General features: G+C 42.4%; 1 protein-coding gene across 2 annotated transcripts in view; it reads right to left on the reverse strand.

Moving 5' to 3' along the window:
• Positions 1-982: 982 nt before the first annotated feature.
• The window catches only part of PLCG2 (phospholipase C gamma 2), a 166615-nt gene continuing 145711 nt past the window's right edge, over positions 983-21886 (reverse strand). For both annotated transcript variants that reach the window (XM_047792326.1, XM_047792327.1), the window contains exons 32-33: positions 5917-6101; positions 983-5288 (exon numbers count right to left, since the gene is read on the reverse strand). In XM_047792326.1, coding sequence (XP_047648282.1) covers positions 5246-5288; positions 5917-6101 — 228 coding nt within the window. In that variant the 3' untranslated portion in view covers positions 983-5245. The remainder of the gene's footprint in view (positions 5289-5916; positions 6102-21886) is intronic.

Genomic DNA, 21886 nt, shown 5'->3' on the forward strand with positions numbered 1-21886 from the left:
AAAAAAAAAAAAAAGCGAATTTGATTAATAGATTTAAAAAAACTGGCAATACTGGTCACTGTCCCTAGCCAAAGATGAATTGAGTCTCCACTGGACACAGTTTGCATTTCTGTGGACAAGAATCATCTGAATTACTCACAGTGGAAGGTACAGAATCAGATAATCTGGAGGGCTGGGAGCATAAACACGTATTAGTCTTTGAACTGTCCTTTGAACCAGTTGTCAGGCTTCATTAGTTCCCTTGTTAAATTAGGAGTTTTGTAAATTTTTGGACATGTGTTCCGTATATAACTTTATGAGAATTACGACTTTATCCATTTTTTTAAGAAGATCTTTTAGCAGTTCTAGTTCCTTCTTTGTTTTTCACTACTTCCTGCTGGATTTGTCATAGGCTGTTGCCAAGTTTGTGGATCAGGGTGACCAGTCCAATCACCAGTGGATTGAGAGCTGGGAAGATGCGTGGCTTCCTGAGCATTGGGACTGATGGCAAGAAGATACAGTGACTGACAGTTGCAGCTTGCCCTGTCACTTAGCTGAGAAATACAGGTGTTTATGAGGATATTACTATTCCTTTAGCACAAGACTGACAATATGTGGTCACAGAGTAATTTTGTAAGCTTGGGTTTTGGTTTTTTTTTTGCTGTTTTGTTTTGGCCACACCCACGGCATATAAAAGTTGCCACGGACTGAATCGAGCTGTAGCTGCAACCTGTGCCACAGCTATATCAACATCAGATCCCTAACCTGCTGTGCCACAGCAGGAACTCTAAACTTGGGTTTCTACACAGAGTGAGTTTTTGCTGAAAGTCAGAGACTAGTAACCTAGAGAAAAGAGGAAAAGATAGAAAAATGTTGTTGAAGAAGAATCGTTATTGTAACTATCTCGTGACTGAAGTATTTCTTATTTTACATGAGAAAAAAAAAAGTGAAGAGGATTGAAAAACAACGACAGCCACAAAACAGTTCTGGGCAGATTGCTGTATTCAATTAGACCAAATTTTTATTCTTTAAAAATGTGATACAGCCGTTTGGTTTTCACATGAACAACAGTCAACATTTTATGTGACTCATGATTCTCTATGTACACACCAGCACACACTATTCATATAAAAAATAAATTAAGCTTTAATAATGAAACACAAGTTTACAAATGCAGCTTTTTAAAGCCTATCAAAAAATGAGAAATATGGACATTTCTGGGACAAGATCACCGTGGAATCTGGCTCTTCAGGAAGAACCTCTTTTGAGAATGAAAAAAGCCTGAGACAAATCACTATTTTCCAAATGCCGGTTTTGTAATTCTGCATATTTCTTCATCTAACTACTAAGTTTCTGTTGGCAAGGATATATAGGCTTTTAGGATTATCTCCAGAAATTTAGGTGTCACTTAAGTTACATTCCGTCTAAAAATTAAAAGAGCTAAAGCCCCTTTTAGCTGGTCTTCTTATTTCCAAATACAACTCATCCCTAGTAATCCTAAGTCAGCAGTCTTAAAATTTTATGCTCAGAGACCTCATACATGAATTTTGAAAACCTGTATATCCCCTTATGTTTCTGAATTGATGCTTAAATGTTTTCCATAATAGTTGCAAAGGACAGAAGTGCAGGCATGTTGTAGACACTGCATCTTGGTGTCTAAATTCCCCCTTAAGCCAAGAGGCTCTACACACCCTAGCTGATGATCATCCTTGGAAAAACTCACACAAATAAGGCAATTTTTAATAGTACGAAATGCCACACTTTCCTTTTTTACTCATTGAATTTGTATTTTTATTCAACTTCCTCCTCAAAGTTTTAGCCTAATGATTCTTGGCTTTTATGTTGTTTAGTTGCATATCATCCTAAGGCTCCATATATTTTTAAACTTCTTCTGGGTGGAGCCTGATCGATAAACAAGCAGCATGCACATTTTAAGTAAGTTATTAAACACAGTAAAATTGCATTGGCAGTGTAGCCCGTGACGAGTTCAAGAAGGCTCCCCCCGCCCCAGTTATTTGATCTCTGTGTAGGTTAATATTATCTCTGTTGGAATGGGCATGGTACAGTATCAACTCCACTCTTCCTTTTCAATGTTATGTATAGCAATGCTGATGAGCCTTGTTCACAGAGATGGGAACGGAAGATTGGGGATAGCAGGGTCACTGAATTCCTCCAGCTTCACAATTGCATCCTAACATAAACACTCAGCAATCTTGGGTGTTCCTTCAGCTTTGTTGAGAGAGAAGAATGGGGAGCCACTAGAACTGCAGAAGGATTTGTATCCTGTCTGGAGGCTTTCACTTGCCAGACACCACGTTTTGAATTTTACATCTTGAGTCCCGCCTGCTCTACCGTAAGGCCGAATATGGGGAAAGATCTGTTTTCTTCTCTAAGCGCAGAAAAGGGCATGTTCTCAGGCAGATGAGTCTTAAGAAAGTACAGGAGGAAGATGGGGATCTCAGAATTGGTAGACTGCTGGGGGCAAGGCTGGCCCAGCCGAGAGACCAATGGCCTTGGTGGCTTAAGTTTCGACTCGATTTCACTGTGTCATAAAGCATATGAATGATGAGATGATGTTACCTTCTTACAAAAGCAGCAGGTTCTCAAACGTATTCAACTGTAACTATCCCATAAGATATTTCTTGAGTTCACATTTGGGAAATGCAATATTCTCCACCCCTCTGCACCAGGCACATTAGAATATCCAAGTTGGACAGCAGCGAAGAAACTTGGTATAACCTCAGTTTCCCCAACTCAGAGTCTACCCAGGCTCCTCCATTTATTTTCTACGTCATAACTGATGTTCACCATTGCCCTTATTACTGAAAGACAGTTACACACATAAGCAGTCACAGCTTGGATCCATCAGTGTCACTGCCATCTTTCTAAATGTTCCTGTCACCCGTCTGCTTGACCTGAATTGGTGGCGCTCATTACATGGATGTTAAACCACAATCTCAGCCAGAGACATTCTGTACTTAGGTTATGTGGCATCTGGACAGGCTCTGCGAAGAGCAGGGATGTCATCTGTGCCCTTCACTGTCGCTCTGTGTGTTGTTCCCAAGAGAATCCTAACCCCACCAAGAGTCAGGTTAATGTGTTACCCTTCAAGGGGAGAGAATCACAATGCCAAAGCAAATATTTTCTAATGGTGGGTTCAGTCACTGCAGCACCAGGGAGGAAGAGCCAGTTTTAGGGGAGAGGGTTCTTTCCAACACCATTTAAAGGGTATAACCCCCCCCACCTCGCCCCCCGCTTGGTCTCTGCATGGTGGGGGCTGTGTATGGATGTTACAGGAGAGCAGCTGAGAAGATGCATGGCTTCTGCCTTCTATGCTGCCACTTCTGAATGTCTTTGACACAGGAGCAGAAAATCCATTTTAGGCAGAAAGAGGATCCAGGCCTTAGCTTTTCGTGAAGCTGAGGTGAAGTGGGAAGGTTGATATCTTTTGTGCACCCCTGAGCTGAAAACAGGTAATGACATCAATAGCTGAGCTTGGAGAGGTAATGATGGAGCCAAAAGGGCCTTGGGGGTAGGGGTGCAATAATCAGGCCCAGTGACTGCCTGAAAACAACAACTAATGGGGCAAGGGCACAGAGCCTGAGAATTTCTTCTCTGCAGCATTCAGCTCAGTGCCTTTTCCATCTAATCCTTTTTTTTTTTTTGTCCATCTAATCCTTCTTTGCTACCATCAGGAATATCTTCCGTCAGTTGCCAAGTGCCAGATATAAAAGAGCAACTCGACAAGGAATAACAAAGTCGTTACAGCCCTACCGTGGTCAGGCTGCTGTTAGGTATACTCCCGGCTCCGTGGAAGATACAGTGCATTTCTTTTATAAGCAAATGGATAGGTTCCATGAGACCAGGAACCCTGGCTCTTATTTTTCCTTAGTTTTCCTTTAGACATTGTAGCCCTGGACTTTGGCATAGAGCTTGGTGTATGGAAGTACTTGAATAACCTGTGCAGAACAAAGGAGTGGGGTTTTGAGATCAGGCAGCGCGTGGCCGGTTTGAAGGTGCCCTTCGCAATTCATGCACGCCAAGGCCAGGCTAACAAGGGGCGGGCTGAATGGGTTTCTAGGACACAGGCCTGTCCAGGGAAGGCCACCAGGCTCACGGCTACCATGTTCTTCCCCAACATGATGGCTTTTTCCTCATAGTTACTTTTTTCCTCCCAAGTCGTTTCTCCATCCACTCTGACCAAGTGGTGGCTCTCCTGCCCCCTCCCCTGCCCCCACACCCCACCCTATCCTCGCCTTTAAAAAGCCTTGTTAAATCATCCCTCTGCACAAGTCATTCAATTGCATCTCACGAGGCAGAGGAACTGAATCTTGGCTTAGGTGGGCCTGCCCCTTGGGTGGGGGCTGTTGCGGCGATTTCTTCTGTAGTTTCCTAAGGCTTTGCTCGCTGCTCCAGGAAACTGGATAAGCCAGACAGCCTTAACCTGCCTCACCTCGTTTAATCAGTCAGCGACCCCCTGTCTGAGGAGAACTGCCCCCCCACCCCCCGCCCCCGAGCCGGCTGGTGGCTGTGCAGCCAGCTCATGTGTGGACAGACCAGGGGTGAGAGGAAGCTGGCTGACCTTTAGGGGCTCTGATCGCTGATGGGCTTTGTATTCAAAGAGGCCCCAAGACTTCCACCCTTGACCCCCACTAGCTCCAGTCACAAAGCAAGTCTCCGTCTTAATGAACAGGTTTCACCCCCAGCCCCTCTCAGGCACAGCGTGGGTCTGTCCAGCCAGCTAGTCAGCCGGTGGTAGGTAAAGTGCTTTGACAGGGGCAGGGCGAGGGCTCCTCTGGGCCCTGGTGAAATCCGATGGCCTTAATTGTCAGATCCTTTGCCTTTTAGTGAGAATCCTTTCCGGAAGCTAATGAATGAGTTCCTTACACACCGGGGCTCATCTTCTGAGGAAGTCGATTACCTGGGTCGTTAGAGGCCCGAGAAGGAGTCCTGCTCACTCTGCAGGTCGTGCACAGAAGCTTTTACTGATCGAGATTTTTCATGCTTTTTTATTCAGTGACTTTGGAACACGCGAGGCCAAACACGAGCACGTTTTGGGCATCCTCTAAAGAGACTCTAAGTTAAGAGATTTGTCCGAGATGAAAAAACTAGCAGGAAATCACCCAATTCATGCCAGCTGGGTCTTCTTCAGACAGGTCGTCTGGGTGACAGGCTTGAGGGGAGGATGACGTCCCAGATGAGCCCGTCCTGGGCACACACATGCTCCCACGTGTGAACGCGCCCGTGGGCGCATGCACCGCGGCTTCTAGGAGTAAAACTTGCTGTTGCTGACCCTCTTCTCTCTCAACCTGCGAGCAAGCAGATTTCACTGTTAGTCTCAGACAGGGGCCAAGGGCTGAAGGCCAGCGTTTCTCCGGCCACACAGCTGAGGGACATTCAGGGCTGGAGGGCACAGGGCAGTCGGAGAGGTGGGCCCCCGGCACTGTACCCTTTCTGAATCTGTTTGCTCACTGGGCGCTGCTACTCTGGAGGTGTACAAAGAGGCAATGAGAATAACACGGGTAAGGAGGCTCCACGCTGTTTCCAGGGCATTTTCTTGGGGAGAGTTCTTGGTGGGCCAGGGCAACGTGGCATCCTGGCTGGCCCCCCTTGTGTGCCTGCAGCCCGATCAGAAGCATCCCCATTGGGGAGGGGGGGTGGAGTGGGGGTGGGGGTGGGGAGTCCTGGACCAGCCCATGCTTGGGATCTCAAGCAAAGCTCCTTAAAGGGTCGTGGCCGTGGCTGGTTCTCCCTGGTAGATGGAAATGCCATTCTCCCGAGGACAGTTCAACTTGGGCAAAGTGCAGCTGCTTAAGATGTGACTCTATGTAATTTACGAAGCAAAGGGATGAAGAGTCCAGGGTGCCAGAGGCGGTCTAAAGACGGAGGCTTTCCCAGAGCCCTGGCCAGGGGACCCGCAGGGCGGGGCTGACCCACCTGCGGTTGCACTTCTCCTGGTAGAGCTGCAGCTGGTTCTCGTTGACGTTGAACTCTCGGACGAGGGCATCCCGGTTGGCGTTGCGCAAGTTCTGGTGTGTGTCGTACAAAAAGAGCTGGTTGTTGAGCTCCTCCTGGCGCCTCCGCAGCTGGCGGCAGGAGGCGTAGAGCTCCTCCTCACTCTCCTGGAGGAGAAAGGGCAAAACAACCATGTGGGGCCGGTCTCTTAAAACCGCAGCGTGGGCGGCAGCCCCGGACGGGTGTGAGTGCAGGGAGCCTGGGGCACCTCTGCTCATCTGCTGGGATTTTCCCAGAAAAGCCAGGGCCCATTTTAACCAAAGATACGCTCACCATGATTTAGTCCATTGGAAGCAAGCAGTTTAAGAAACTCCGGTGCACAGGAAGGGGTAACTTTATTATGAAACACTGAAAAAACAAACGCACTGCTCTCTGATCCTGTTTCTTCATTAAATCTGGTTTCTCATGGGTCTCTGTCACCTTGTGGCTCTCATCCAAATGCAAAGGCTGTGTCCTTCCAGTGGCACACAGCAGGTGAGGGGACAGCAGCCTGAGGGTGGAGTGAGTGGAGACAGCTAAGGAGCCGGAGTTTGTTTTGGGAGTGATGAAAATGTTCCAGCATCGGTCATAGTGATGATTACACCTCTGTGAATAGACTTAAGAACCACTGGATTGTATGCTTTAAATGGGTGAAATGTACAGCAGATGAATTATATCTCAACAAATACTACCCTCATTCTCCTCTGGTCAAAAGAGCCAATGTCACATAGGTTATGCCCTAGAGATGGGCATGTGACTCAATTCTAGCTGATAGTAACCACCTACTCCCCTGCCACACCTATCTCCAGGTGTGTGACCCAAGTCATGCCAAGTAGAAGTATCCACAGGGCTTGGGTTGGTGTTCTTGGTAAAAAGACAGTTGCTTCTCTTGGGGGTTGGCAGAAAGACTGACGAATGCTTCCTGCCGCTACTGGTCCCTGTGTTGTCATTCATGGAGAGAAAGAAATAGAGCCACTGGGAGAGCACCTGGATCCAGCCATGACTGAAACATGCCCTACTCCTAAACCCTGAGGTTGTCTAAACCAAAATATAATATTTAGCAAAATATTATGCTAAAGAAAAAAAAAAATTGGGCATTCCCGTTGTGGTGCAATGGAAACGAATCCCACTGGTATCCATGAGGATGCAGGTTTGATCCTGGCCTTGCTCAGTGGGTTGAGGATCTGGTGTTGCCGTGAGCTGTGGTGGAGGTCACCGATGTGGCTCAGATTCTGCATTGCTGTGGCTGTGGCACAGGCTGGCAGTACAGCTCCAATTCAACCTCTAGCCTGGGAACTTTCCCATGCCACAGGTGTGGCCCTAAAAACAAACAAACAAACAGACAGAAATGTTATGAAGGTCAGGAGTTTGGATTTCAGCATGGGAGGAGGAGTGTCTGTTACCTTACTGATCTTTTAAAAAGATCTCTTATCGTCTAAGGGATGGCGACTCAGGAGGCTAGTCCAATGGCTGTTAGAATCAACGGGGTAGTTCAAGCGAGAGGCTCTGGTGCTACCAAAACGTGCACTGATACACACAAATGGGCTTCTTTTGTCGTTTATTTCTACCAAAATTGGACGCAGAGCATACCTCGCCCTGAAATTTTTGTCCACCTTAACAACCTAACAAAATATCACAGACCTGCCCTGGGGTAACAGGTAGACTTTGCGGAGTGAAGGTAAAGCTGCGCCTGGCCCCTCGTGAAGGGGAGGCGGAGTCAAACGATGATGGCCCCGCCCAAGGAGCGGAGGTCGCCGCCCAAGGAGCAGAGGTCGGAGAGAGTCCTTGGTAGCAGGGAAGAGTCCGTGAGGACCTTGCCCAAATGCGTATCCTTCATCAAGGAGACCAGCTTTCCCTCCTAGTGAGACGAAAACAAAACAAACCAAAAGCCCCACCGAAGTCCTAACACTGTTCTACAAAGGGTCTCTCCTCACCTAGAAGAAAATGTGGGTTGCTTTCGGAGATGGAACGATGGTAATCGGGTTAAGGTCAAAATTCACCTCTTCTGCTCATGCGTCTAGAATTGCAGGGCTCTGTCTGCTTTTCTGAATCCCAAAGCATTTATAGCTATTATGTAATTTAGTCCTTAGTAGTCGACAGACAGATGGGTAGGTAGGTGCAGCAGATATAAAGAGAGAGAAGGTGTATGCATCGTCTAGATCTCTATGTATACATCTAGGTATATGTATATGAGATGTGATGAACATTCAGAAAGGTACATAAAACATATATACAGCTCGGTGAATAACTAGAAACCAAACAGCTATGGAGCCACCACCCGGTCAAGAGGCAGATCATCATCCGCTCGACACACCCTCCTGATCAAAACGCCTTCCTTCTCTGTCTTAGAATTTTGTGATAATTATTTCCTGGCTTTCCTCTGACTGAGGTTTTTTTAAAAAATTTTATTGAAGGACGGTTGCTTTCCAATGGTGTCTTCATTTCTGCTGTACAGAAAAGCGAATGAGCCACACACATACATATACCCATCCCCATGCAGGCTTTCCCCGAACATTGAGTAGATCTCTCTGTGCTCTCCAGCAGGTCCCCACGGATGATCCATTCCTTTCACAAAAGTATGCACCTGCCCTTTGCAAATCCCCAATCCAGCCCTCTCTCCTGACCCTTCCCCTTTGCTCACCATAAGTTTGTTTTCTTTGTCTATGAGTCTGTTTCCATTTTGTAAACAAATTCTTTTGTATTGCTTGTTACTAGATTTCACATAGTAGTGATCTGAGAGGATATTTGCGTTTCTTTGTCTGACTAATGACAGACACGACAACCTTTACGGTGATCCCTGTTGCTGCAAATGGCACTATTTCATTCTCTCTGTGACTGAATAGTATTCCACTGCGTTTATGTACCATATTTTCTCTACCCGTCTTTCTGTCAATGGACATTTAGGCTGCTTCCATGTCTTGGCTGTTGTGAATAGTGTTGCCATGAACACTGGGATTCGTGTGTCTTTTCAAATTATGGATTTCTCCAGATAAATGCCCAAGAATGGGACTGACTGGTTCATACGGTCATTCTATTTTTAGTTTTTATAGGAACCTCCATAATGTTTTCCACCGTAGTTGTCTCAATTTACATTCCCACCAACAGTGCAGGAGGGTTCCCTTTTCGCCACACCCTCTCCAGCATTTGTTATTTGTAGACTCTTTGATGGTGGCCATTCTGATTAGTGTGAGGTGATACCTCATTGTAGTTCTGATTTTCATTTCTCTAATAATCAGTGATGTTGAACATCTTTTCAAGGCTTTTTGGCCTTCTGTGTGTCTTCTTCAGAGAAGGCCTATTTAGATCTATTTCCCCCCCCCTTTTTTTTTGCTCTTTGCTCTTTTTTAGGGCTGCACCCTCAGCATATGGAAGTTCCCAGGCTAGGGCTCGAATCTGAGCTGTAGCTGCTGGCCTATACCACAGACACAGCAACATGGGATATGAGCCGTGCCTGTGACCTACACCCACAGCAATCAGAGCTGTAGCTGCTGGCCTGCGTCACCGCCACAGCAATGCGGGATCTGAGCTGTGTCTGTGACCTACACCACAGCTCATGGCATCGCCGGATCCTTAACCCACTGAGCGAGGCCAGGGATCAAACCTGCCACCTCATGGTTACTAGTTGGGTTCATTAACCACTGAGCCATGACGGGAACTCCCCATCGCCCATTTTTTGATTGGGTTGTTTGACATTGAGCTGCACGAGCTGTTTGTATATTTTGGAGATTAAGCCCTTGTCAATTGTTTGTTTTGCAAAGATTTTCTCCCATTGTCTGGGTTGTCTTTTCGTGGTTTTTTTTTTTTTTAAATGGTTTCTTTTGTTGTGTAAAAGCTTTATGTCTAATTAGGTGCCATTTGTTTTTATTTTCACTAAGAGGTATGTGAACAAAGATACTGCAGTGATTTATATGAGACAGTGTGCTGCCAATGTTTTCCTCTGAGTTTTATAGTATCTGGCCTTATATTTAACTCTTTAATCTATTTTGAGTTTATTTTTGTATATAGTATTTTGAGAATGTTCTAATTTTGTTCTTTGACATATAGCTGTGCAGTTTTGCCAGCACCTCTTCTTGAAGAGACTTTTTTTCTATTGTATATTCTTGCCTCCTCTGTCATAGATTAACTGACTGTAGGTGTATGAACTTATTTCTGGGCTTGCCATCCTTCTCCACTGATTTATATTTCTGTTTGTGCCAATATCATACTGTTTTGATGACTGTAGCTTTGTAGTATAGTCTGAAGTCAGGGAGCCTGATTCCTCCAGCTCCATTTTTCTTTCTCAGCATTGCTTTGGTTATTTCAGGATCTCTCTGCATTTCCATGCAAATTAAAATTTTTTTTGTTCTAGTTCTGTGAAAAATGTCAATGGTAATTTGATAGTGAAGGCACTGAATCTGTAAATTGCTTTGGGTATTATAACCATTGTGAGATTATTGATTTTTCCAATCCAAGAACGTGGTATATCTTTTTCATCTGTTTGTGTTATCATCAATTTCTTTCACTAGCATCTTATAGTTTTCAGAATACAGGTGTGTTGCCTCCTTAGATAGGTTTATTCCTAGGTATTTTATTCTTTTTGATGTGATGGTTAAGTGGGATTGTGTTTACTTGTTTTCTCTTCTGAATCTCTGATTGCTAGTGTATAGGAATGCAAGAGATTGCTGTGCATTAATTTTGTATCCTGCAACTTTACCAAATTCATTGATGCACTCTAACAGTTGTCTGGTAGCACTGTTTGGGTTTTCCGGGTACACTATCATGTCAGATGCAAACAGGGATAGTTTTGCTTCCTTTCTGATTTGGGTTCCTTTTATTTCTTTTTCTTCTCTGATGTGTTGCTAAGACTTCCAAAACTATGTTGAATAAAACTGGGGAGAGTGGACGTCCTTGACTTGTTCCTGATCTTGGAGGAAATGCTTGTAGCTTTGCACCATTGAGAATGATGCTAGCTGTGGGTTTGTTATATATGGCCTTTATTATGTTGACATGGGTCCCTCTATCCCCACTTTTGGAGAGTTTTTGTTATCATAAATAGGTGTCAAATTTTGTCAAAAGCTTTTTTATGCATCTGTTCAAAGGATCACATGGTTTTTATTCTCCAGTTTGTTGATGTGATTTATCACACTGACTGATTTGCAGATATTGAAGAATCCTTGCATCCTGGGATAAACCCCGCTACACCACAAAGTATGATCCTTTTAATGTATTGTTGGATTGGTTTGCTGGTATTTTGTTGAGGATTTTTGTGTCTATGTTCATTAGTGATACTAGCCTCTCATTTTCTTTTTTTGTAGCATCTTTCGTTTTGGTATCAGGGTGATGGTGGCCTCACAGAAGAACTTGAGAGTGTTCCTTTCTCAGCAATTTTCTGAGAGAGTTTCAAAAGGACAGATGTTAGCTCTCCTCTGAATGTCTGATAGAATTTGCCTGTGAAGCCATTTGATCCTGGACTTTTGTTGGTTAGAAATTTTTAAATCGCAGTTTCAATTTCAGTACTTGTGAACAGACCAGTACTTGGGGTCTCTTCATATCTTCTATTTTTTCCTAGTTCAGTATTGGAAAGTTGTACCTTTCTAAGAACTTGTCCATTTCATTGGCATATAGTTGCTTATAGTAGTCTCTTATGATCCTTTGTATTTCTGTGGTGTCAGTTGTAACCTTCCCATTTTCATTTCTAGTTTAATTGATGTGAGCCCTCTCCCTTTTTTCTTCAACAGTCTGGCTATGTGTTTATAAATTTTGTTGATCTTTTCAAAGAACGAGCTGTTAGTTCATTTATCTTTTCTATGGTTTTCTTTGTTTCTATTTCATTTATTTCTGCTCTGATCTTTACGATTTCTTTTATTTGGGCTTTCTTTGTTCTTCTTTCTCTAGTTGCTTTAGGTGTAAGCTTAGGTTGTTAGATTTTTCTTGTTTCCCGAGGTAGGCTTGTATTGCTATAAACGTCCCTCTTAGAACTGCTTTTGCTGTGTCCCATAGGTTTTGGATTGTTGTATCTTCACTGTCACTGGTCTCTAGGTATTTTTTGGTTTTTCACTTTGATTTCTTCAATGATCCATTGGTTGTTTGGTAGCATATTGTTTAGCCTCCATGTATTAATTTTTTTTTGGTGTTCTTTTCTTGTAGTTGATTTCCAGTCTCATAGTGTTGTGGTCAGAAAAGATACTTAATATGATTTCAATTTTCTTAAATTTACCTGGGCTTGATTTGTGGCCCAAGGTGTTATGTATCCTGGAGAATGTTCCCTGTGCCCTTGAGAAGAATTGAGTGAGTTTTCACACCAAGATTTTGTTTTTTTCTTTTCCAAGTCATTGGTTATTTCTATTTTTCTGTACATACATCTTACAAATTTTTCTCACCATTGTTTCTTGCATTAATTACATCCCTTCTTGCTTACTATGGCCATTCTTTTAGCAACATTTATTAGCTAGATTGTCTTGGTATATTTGAAAATACTTTCATTGTCCCCTCACTCTGGAATGGTATCCGTTAGGATACAGACTATCTGGACCTCCAGCTGTGTGACTAAAGCATTTTGAAGGTATCCCTTAGTCTTTAGGCCACTGTTGCCATACATGGAAGCACTGCTGTCAATCCTTTGTAGCCGTCTTTTCTTTTTCTTTTGTAATTTTCTCTTTATCCTGGTATTCAGCCATTTCAGTAAAAGTGTCCCTGGGTCTGCCTGTGGATCTGTGTTCACTCATACTCCTGCGTTTAGAGTTGGAGGATGTTTGTCTCTTCAGTCATGGAAAATTCCCAGCCGTCAAATATCTCAGGTATCGAACGTTGCAGCTTCTCATTGTACCCTTTTTTTCCCTTTTAATATCTTTATCTTTCTGTGTTAAAGCAAATTCCCAACACCATCTTCACATTTAATTCTTTCCTTAACTGCATCCGTTCTGGAATTTTCCACTTACAAACTTTGTATTTCCAGGATTTCTTAATTGGTCCTTTTATTCTTACATGTTTTTGATTCATTCTGAGAAGCACTGTTCTTTTTAAAATGCAATCAAAGTGATTTTCAAATTCACTGGAGTGGATTCTCTTGCTTTGGTACTTGTTAGCTATATGGCATTATTTCCCTTGAGTGTCAACGTTTTGATGCGCTAGCTCATCTTGGATGGGAAGTTTCTTTCCTCCTTCAACCTCTACATTGGCATCTGGTTTTCTGAATGCTGAGGGTGGGAGGAATAGTGTTACATTGTGGCCTAGGGCTCACTGTTCTCAAGGAAACGACAAACTCTGTCTGTGTCCTGGCTGCAGGGCTACCTCCACTTTTATCTGACCCCTCAAGCAAGCAGCTGGCTGCTGGCCTTAGTCTTGGGCAACTACCAAATCTCTTTTTCGGAAGAGTGAGGCCCAGCTAGCCCCAGGCCACCTCTCTGTGCACAGTGTGTGTACAGTCCCATTTGGTCAGGGCACAAAAATGATATGAATGTATTATGTAACCACACGTAAGGAGCTAGAAAAAGAAGGCTAAGGAAAGCAGACTGAATCACCGAAATGAAACAGAAAGGGCTGAATTAGAAAACCAAAATGTTTTTTAAAGTTGAAGAGCTAGGTTCTTTTATGGGAAAAATAGTCAATGAAGTAGATAATCCAGTATCTAAACTGATCTAGGAAATTATGAAAGGCCAAATAACTAAATAAAACATAAAGATAGGTATACAACTTCAGATAAAAAGATGCAGAAGGAACCTGTGAAACAGAAAAATAAGTGATAATGAAAAGAAGTGTGAGTATTTATTATAAGGCTCTTATACCTCCAATATCTATTATAGGGGTGTGTGTGTGTGTATATATATATATATATATATATATATCCTATTACAGAAAAGTATCCAAGAGAAAAATAGATGATTTATCCTAAAAGAAAATAAGAAAATTCTTAAAACCAGGCCCAGAAAGCTTCACACATGGTGTCTTTAACATCTTCTGGTTTCCAAATAGTCTTTAGGAAGCCGGCATAACAAAACCTGATGAAACACCTCAATGAATGCCAGTTAAAAAAAAAAAACAAAAACCTAAATAAAATATTAACGTGTACTTTGCAGAAGCACATTCAAACAGTACAATCCTACAACATGGATTAGTAGTAGGATTGAACTAAGAAATTCTTTTTTCCTTCTCTTTAAGATGACTGTTTCACACCTCTGCTCTCCCCAAACCTCCCCAATCACAGCTGATGGCCTTGCTTCTTGTTTCATGGAGAAGAAATTACATGGGAAATCTGCCCATCTTGGGCCCCTTACCAGAGTCCACAGCTTCTCACCTGCTGCCCCCAGAGTCCCATCTCCTCTCCCCTGCTCATAACCTTACTCTGTCCTGTATCATTATCTCCTTTCTCTACTCCCTCCACCTAACCATGTCCAGCAGCAGCATGCAAATAAATACATCTTAAAAAGCTCTCCCCAGCTGGAGAGCCACATGTAAATCAATTAAGTTATCAGAACACTCCCTCATACCACACACAAAAATAAACTCAGAATGGCTTAAAGACTTCAACATGAGACATGAAATTATAGAACTTGTGAAAAGAAAGCAAGCAAGACCTTCTGACATAGATTCTAGCAACGCTTTCTTAGGGCAGTCTCCCAAGGCAAAAGAAATAAAGGCAAGAATAAACAAATGGGACCTATTTAAACTTAAAAGCTTTTGCACAGCAAAGGAAACCATAAACAAACTGAATACACAGCCTACTGAATGTGAGAAAATATTTGCAAATGATGCAACCCATAAGGGGTTAATTTCCAAAATATACAAACAGCTCATGCAGCTCAATATAAGACAAACAACCCAATCAAAAAAACTGACAGACCTAAATAGACACTTCTCTAAAGAAGACATACAGATGGCTGATAGGCACATAAAAAGATGCTCAACACCGCTAATTATTAGAGAAAGGCAAATCACAACTACAGTGAGGTATCACTTCACACTTTTCATCAAAAAGTCAAAAAATAATAAATGCTGGAGAGGATGTGGGGAAAAGGGAACCCTCCTACGCTGTTGGTGGGAATGTAAATTGGTGCAGCCACTATAGAAAACAATATGGCGCTTCCTCAGAAAACTAAATATAGAACTACCACATGGCCCAGCAATCCCACTCCTGGGCGTATATCTGGAAAAGACAAAAACTGAAATTCAAAAAGATACATGCACCTCAATGTTCACTGCAGCAATAGTCACAGCTAAGACATGGATGCAACCTAAATGTCCATCAGTGGATAATCATTTATCCAGATGAATGGATAAAGATGATGTAGTGCATATATCCAGTGGAATACTACTCAGCCACTAAAAGAATGAATAATGCCATTTGCAGCAACATGGATGGACCTAGAGATTATCGTACAAAGTGAAGTCAAGTCAGACACTGACATATGATACTACTTATATGTGGGATGTAAAAAACGACAAAATAATTTACAAAACAAACAGGCCCGCAGACATGGAAAATAAACTCAGAGTTATCAAAGGGGAAAGGTGCTTGATGGGGGTGGGGGTGGATGGACATAAATTAGAAGCCTGGGATTAACAGATACCCAATACTATATATAAAATAACAAGGACGGACCTACTGTATAGCACAGGGAACTATATTTAATCTTGTAATAAGCTATAATGGAAAAGAATCTGAAAAGGTATACATACATACTATATAACCCAATCACTGTGCTGTACACTAGAAACGAACAAAACAAGGTAAATCAACAATATGTCAATTTAAAAAGAGCTCTCCCTTCCCTCTATATTCCTAGCAGCTTCTCGTCATTTTGCTTGAATGTCATATGTGCCCCATCAATGTATCATCCACTCTTGCTTGCATTTTGTATTTTCAGCCAAGAAAACAGAGGATCATTACCAAAACACCCAGCTGTCTCCTTGTTCACCACCCCCTGCCCCTTGATCCCTGCTCCATAAAGTCAACAGTTGTTTCTTTCGATTATTGACCGAATCGATCTAAAACACAACAAAAACATGCTTAAACAGCAAGGTTAAGCTCTTTTCCTCCCCTAGTGAGATAACCAAAAATGGGTCTATCAGTTAGTTTACACTGCACCTTCATTATTATTCCCACCCTTGAGTCTTCCTTAATCCCTTGTTTTAGATGGAGGTGTGTGTGTGTAATGCAACGTTTAAAATCTTTGAATTCTTGGAGAATGCTTTTGGTCATAAATCTGACCTTGCCTGTGACAAAATCTGCCTGGAATTCTCTACCTTTAGGATTTTTTTTCCCCATCAATGCTTTTTCCTTTAAATTTTCTTACATTGCTGTTTTAAACTTACAGAAAAGCTGTGATAAGAGTATAGTATACGTTTTCATACCCAGCACCACCCAGAATCCCCAGAGTTACCATCTAGTTACTATATCAATAGTACAGTTATCAAAAGAAGAAATTAACATTGGTGCCATAATGTTAACTAAACTACAGATTTTATTCTATTTCCCTGGGTTTTCCATGCATGTCCTTTTTCTGGCTCGAGATCCAGTGTCCAGGATCCCACATCACATCCAGTTGCTGTGTCCTCCTGTCCCCTTCAGTCTGTGGCACTTCCTCAGCCCTCTCATTGTCTTGTATGACTGAGACAGTTTTGAAGAGTCCTGGTCACCTGCTTTGTAGAACACCCTGCAATCCGGGTTTGGTGTTTGCTGGTGACTTGTTTGAGGTTATGCCACAGAGGTGATGGACCTTTTCAGGAGGTGCATGATGTGAACACACTGCTGGTGGTGACAAGGGTCCTTTTTGGTTAAGATGGTAGCTTCTGGGCTCATCCGCTGCAACGTTCCTATTTTTCTTTTTCCAATCAAATTTCTTGGAGGAAGGGACATTGAGACTATGCAATAACCCTGTTTCTCCTCAAACTTTGACTAATTTTAGCATCCACTGGTACTTCCTAGCGGCAGCCATTATAATTCCAGTGGCGAGTCTGTATTTCCCGCACTCCTTCTGCATTTATTAAGGGAATTCTTTTGTAAAGAAGAGCTATCTTTTCTCTCTCCTTTAAGTGTGAAACATTCATGGGTTATAATCCAGTATGATTATTTTGGTGCTTAAACTCTTCCAGCTCTGGCCATGGGAAGATTTGGATGTGTCTTCATCCTTTCTTCAGCACTTCTTTAAACTTGCTGGAATTTCAAGATACTCCAGGCTCATTTTATAGTTTATCTGTCCCAACTCTGGAACTAACCATTTGTCTAAAGAGCTCTGATCTCTTCTACAGGAGAATGGTATTTAAAAGCCAGATGTGGGTGCTTGGGTGTGCTCACAGCTACTGTGGTGTCAGGTGCTCTCAGCAGAAAGAGCTAGGGTATATGTGTATATGTATGTATGTGTAACTACTACAAACACGTATTTATTTCTGCACACACGTGTGTGTGCGTATTTTAAGTGAGATTATAATGATAGTTCTGATTTCCATCAAACAGTTTTAAAAGGTTGCTCCATATATGTCTGCTTGTTGGGGTGTTGCTTTATGTCTTCCACTAAGATTTCATACTTCGCCTGCTATAAGCCCTATACGTTTCTTTAAATTACACCTAATGTGTTGTTACAGTTTTTGTCAATATCATGAATGAGATTTCCCATCAGTCCCTGCCTCCCACTCCAAGTTTCTGTTATTTCTAGAATAGAGAAAAGAAAATTAATAGACGCACAACAAATAAATTGGTCTCCTTAAAGTTGGAATCTTTTTTAAAAATACGTAACCGTACTTTGTGGACAGATAATTTTATCTCTTTACCACACTTGATACTGATTATTTCTTTTGTTACATTTGTTGCATATAATGTAGATGTGTTTTCTTGCTGTGTTGCTAACTGTGCTGGTGTTAAACCATCCTTACATTACAGGAAATAAACTACTTAATTATAATATACTGTTCTAGTAAATAGCTGAAAATGAATTGCTAACTTTTTCAAGAATTTTAACCTGCATTCATAACTGACCTTGATCGGTGACTGGGTGGGCAAGGAGGCGTACGATTGGCAACTTTGATGTGAAAGTTATATAGTTTCACGACATTAACAGGAGCGTTTGCATTTTTCTGTTGACTTCAGTGGAATTACATTCTTTAAATCCAGATAGAACCCAACTATAACACCATCTGGGTCTGATAGATGTGGTACTTGACAGGTGTTTTATTACCCTTCAGGTGTTTTCTGTTGGACTCTGTCTCCAAGTTTTCTACTGCTTGAAACAATTTGAGTCTATTCTTGTAGGCAATCAGCCATTTGCACTAGTTCTTCAAACTTAGTTAGCCTCTCATTATTTGGGGTTCAGTCACCTTTTAAATATTTACTCTTAAATGTTTTTGCCCTTACCTTGTTCCTTTATTAAGCAGGCAAAGGGTTTATTTAATCAATCTTTTCAATGAATCAGCATTTGCTTTATGTTTCATTCAGATGGCTTTTATCTTTCTTTGTGCTTTTTTAAAAAGTTTAGATGAATATTCAATCTGCTATGCAGTTTTAAGGCAAGCACTCTCCTAGATATACTTAGGGCATACATGTTTTACCACTTTGGGGGTCATTTATTTCTTTTCTTTCATCTAGGAATTTCTTCTTTTCAATTAGAGGCCATTGTGATGACCTTCTTTCTATCTTTCAAAGTTTATCAGGTTACAACATATTAAGGTTTTCTTTGAGACCAAGTACTCAATCAAGTTTCTGAGAAACAGAAGAAAACACTGTACCTTAGACTTTGTATCCTCCAAGTGCATGTCTCTCAAATCAAACTTGTTAGTCACATTAGTTTGATCATCTGTCCTTGGTGATTTTTTTTTTTTTTGGTATATCAGACATTCAAATTCTGAAAGCTAAAAGTAATCTTTTATTTGTAAGAACTTTTGTTGTATGTATTTCCGCATAGTGAGGCTGGTTTCTAATTAAACATCTATGACTCCTGCATCCCTTTTGAAAACCGAACAGTCTCTCATTGGCCTATCATTCCTCTTGATGCTCTTTTGTACTTTTTATCATAAAGTCTACTTTGGTATTAACTTTCCTTCTGATTTTTCCCAGTTACTCCTCATTCTCTTTTCTCCCCTAACCTTTGTTATAGGCTGATTTCCTTTAAACACTACATTGGATTTCTTCACTTCTTTTTAATGGGATTCAACCCATTCACTAAATCCAATGTAAGTTATATCCATTCCATTTTAATTTTATATCTTTTTTTCTTCAAATCTTTACTTTAGCCAAGTTTCTGTTGATCTTCCCCACCCTCTGCATTTCAATTTTTCGCATAGTTATCTTCAGTTTCTTTAACGTTCCCTTTTTAAATCAAAATACCAGAATTAACTCTCCCCTTGCAGGATGCTTTATTTGGCTACTGATCTCAGAGGCATAAATGTGAAACCTTCTAGGATGCCTGTATTTTACCACGCAACTCCTGGGTTTTGCTGATATTTGATTATTCTCAGTTCTAGCCAAGTATGAGATTGAGATATCTCTTGAATGGGATACATGATGTTTCTGGAAATGTGCATATCCATAGATGTTTTCCTATGGTCTTGACATGGCAAGTGGGTGGCTGCGCATTGAATTCCCCTGGTCTCCAGTGCCTAAGAGGACAAGTCTGATACATATTTATTTAGTTTTCTTTTTAGATAACTTGATGTGTTGGAAAGTTTACTAAGCTATGACTTGGGGTATTGAGTGGTTTTTGTTCATCCCTTCAGGCACCAAGTGAGTCATCTCAAGGGGCAAATCAGAGAATTCCCTCTATTAACTGTTTCATTAGGAGCTCCCCACCATTCTGTTCCATTTTGTCCTTGGGAAACGTTTGCATGTTAGGCTCAGAGGACAGGTGCACATGACCTATCTTTTCCTTTATGCTTTCCATCTTGTGGTATTGCTCTGGGATTTGAGACATTATTTCCATGTTGTCTTTTGGGTTCAGTTGCAGATCTCACTATATAATGATTTTTTAAATGCAGGAGAACACTTTTTAGTTTCAAATTCTAAAAGGTTTTTTTACAGATTTCAAGGATTTCCAAATAGAGTTCTAATGTGTCAGGGTTCTCATCAAATGCTTCCCGCAGCTCTACTTCAACTGCCAGCCACCCAAACCAGGTATCCAGCTGGTTCTGTCTTCCTCTTGCTGCCGTGTGCCCCGTTTTCCATTGCATGCTCATGGTTTTGTATATCTGCTAGTCCCATCAAGTCACTGGGTCATGGTAGGCACAGCCATTTCTGCTGGGACCAGCACCGGGCAAACTCCAGCTTTTGACACACACGCAGGGTCTTTCAGGTGCCTCCAGGTCTCTGAAGCATAAAAAAATCTTTCCTAATCGCAAGAAGCAGGGCCAGCTCAGCTCCAGAGTGCAGCACCCACTACTGATCCTCTAGGACTTTAGAGGGTGGGGCACAGCACTCCACCAAAGGCCTGTGTGTGCATCCACACATCTGCTCCAGCTATGCTTCCTGAGGAACCACGGATCCTGGTCTTTCCACCCCGGCCACTCTACCCCTGGTGTCCCGGCTCCTGCTCACACAGAGCTAAGCACTGTCCACTCCGGGATCAGTACGCAGAGATCCTGTGCCAGCCGGTTTTCTGAAAGGCACCCTCCGGATACTGCCTGCTTTGCCCATCTGTGATCATCGGGATGAACATTCAAGTTTGCTTCCTTTCCCCCGTCCCACGTTCTTCCACAGCTCACGGGCCCTTTTCAATTACGAGCCAGACTGGGTATAATACATCAACGTAAAAGAAACTATTTACTTCCAGAGACAAATTCAACACGTATCTAAAAATAAGATTTTCTTCTTTCCCTCTTTGATCTATTATTCCATTACTCAATAGCTAGCCTCAGGAAATAATTTTGAGGCAATGTTATATGAAGACCTTCATTATTTATAAAGTCCACAACTGCAAACAACCTAAATGTCCATCAGGGGGAGAACGGCTAAGTGAATGAGGGGCCTCCACCTGATGAAAGAGGCATTTAATGGCTTTGAAAAGCCTAATAGCACGGAAAAAGGCTTAACAGAATCTCTGAAGTGGAAAAAAGGCACATATTCATACATATTATATGAACCAACCGTGGAAATAATCACAGGCAAAAACAAAAACATGAGGCCCAGGAAAGATACTGCAATGCTAGCAGTAGTTGTATCCATGTGGTTATGGGTTTTTTTTTTCAACCTCCCCCCTTCCTTCCTTTTCTTCCTTCTCGAGTTAAATCTAGTAGGGAATAAAATGTGTTAAAAAAAATACTCTTTGTGGAGTTCCTGTTGTGGCTCAGTGGAAACATATCTAACTAGTATCCATGAGGACGCAGGTTCGATCCCTGGCCTTGCTCCGTGGGTTAAGGATTTGGTGTTGCTGTGGCTGTGGTGTAGGCCAGCGGCTACAGCTCTGATTCAACCCCTAGCCTGGGAGCCTCTGGTTATGCCGAGGGTGTGGCCCTAAAAAGCATACTCTTTGTAAAGCATAGGTACAGCTAACAAAGTAACAGAGTTGATAATTGTGACATTTAAAATAACTGTGACATTTAAATGCCTCTTCCAAAGGGGCTCACAGTGCTTACGGACAGTTTTCTGGGGCTTTAAACTCTTATCGCATTGAATGTTTTATAAGTAAACTCCAGCTCAGCACCCACTGGATCAATCATTTGCTCAGACAAGGCTTTCTGGAAGCTGTTTACCGGAGCGCCACCCTGGCGCCGCCAGGATAGGGTGATAAATAAAACATAGTCCGACCTTGGGCACCGAGAAAGCTCAGGTCTCCCAAGCACGACCCTCGGTGCACTGTGGAGAAGAAGCCCCAGCCGTGCCTGTGAGTGGCGGAGGACCAGGTGACAGGTGTAGGATGAAATAAAAGCTGGGGAAGCGGCAGCAGAGCTGGAATCTGCACTCACTCGGCTTTCCCCTGGGAACCCCACACCACCCCACAACTTCTGCCAACCC

The sequence above is a fragment of the Phacochoerus africanus genome, chromosome 8 (genome assembly GCF_016906955.1).
Source record: "Phacochoerus africanus isolate WHEZ1 chromosome 8, ROS_Pafr_v1, whole genome shotgun sequence".
NCBI lineage: Eukaryota > Metazoa > Chordata > Mammalia > Artiodactyla > Suidae > Phacochoerus > Phacochoerus africanus.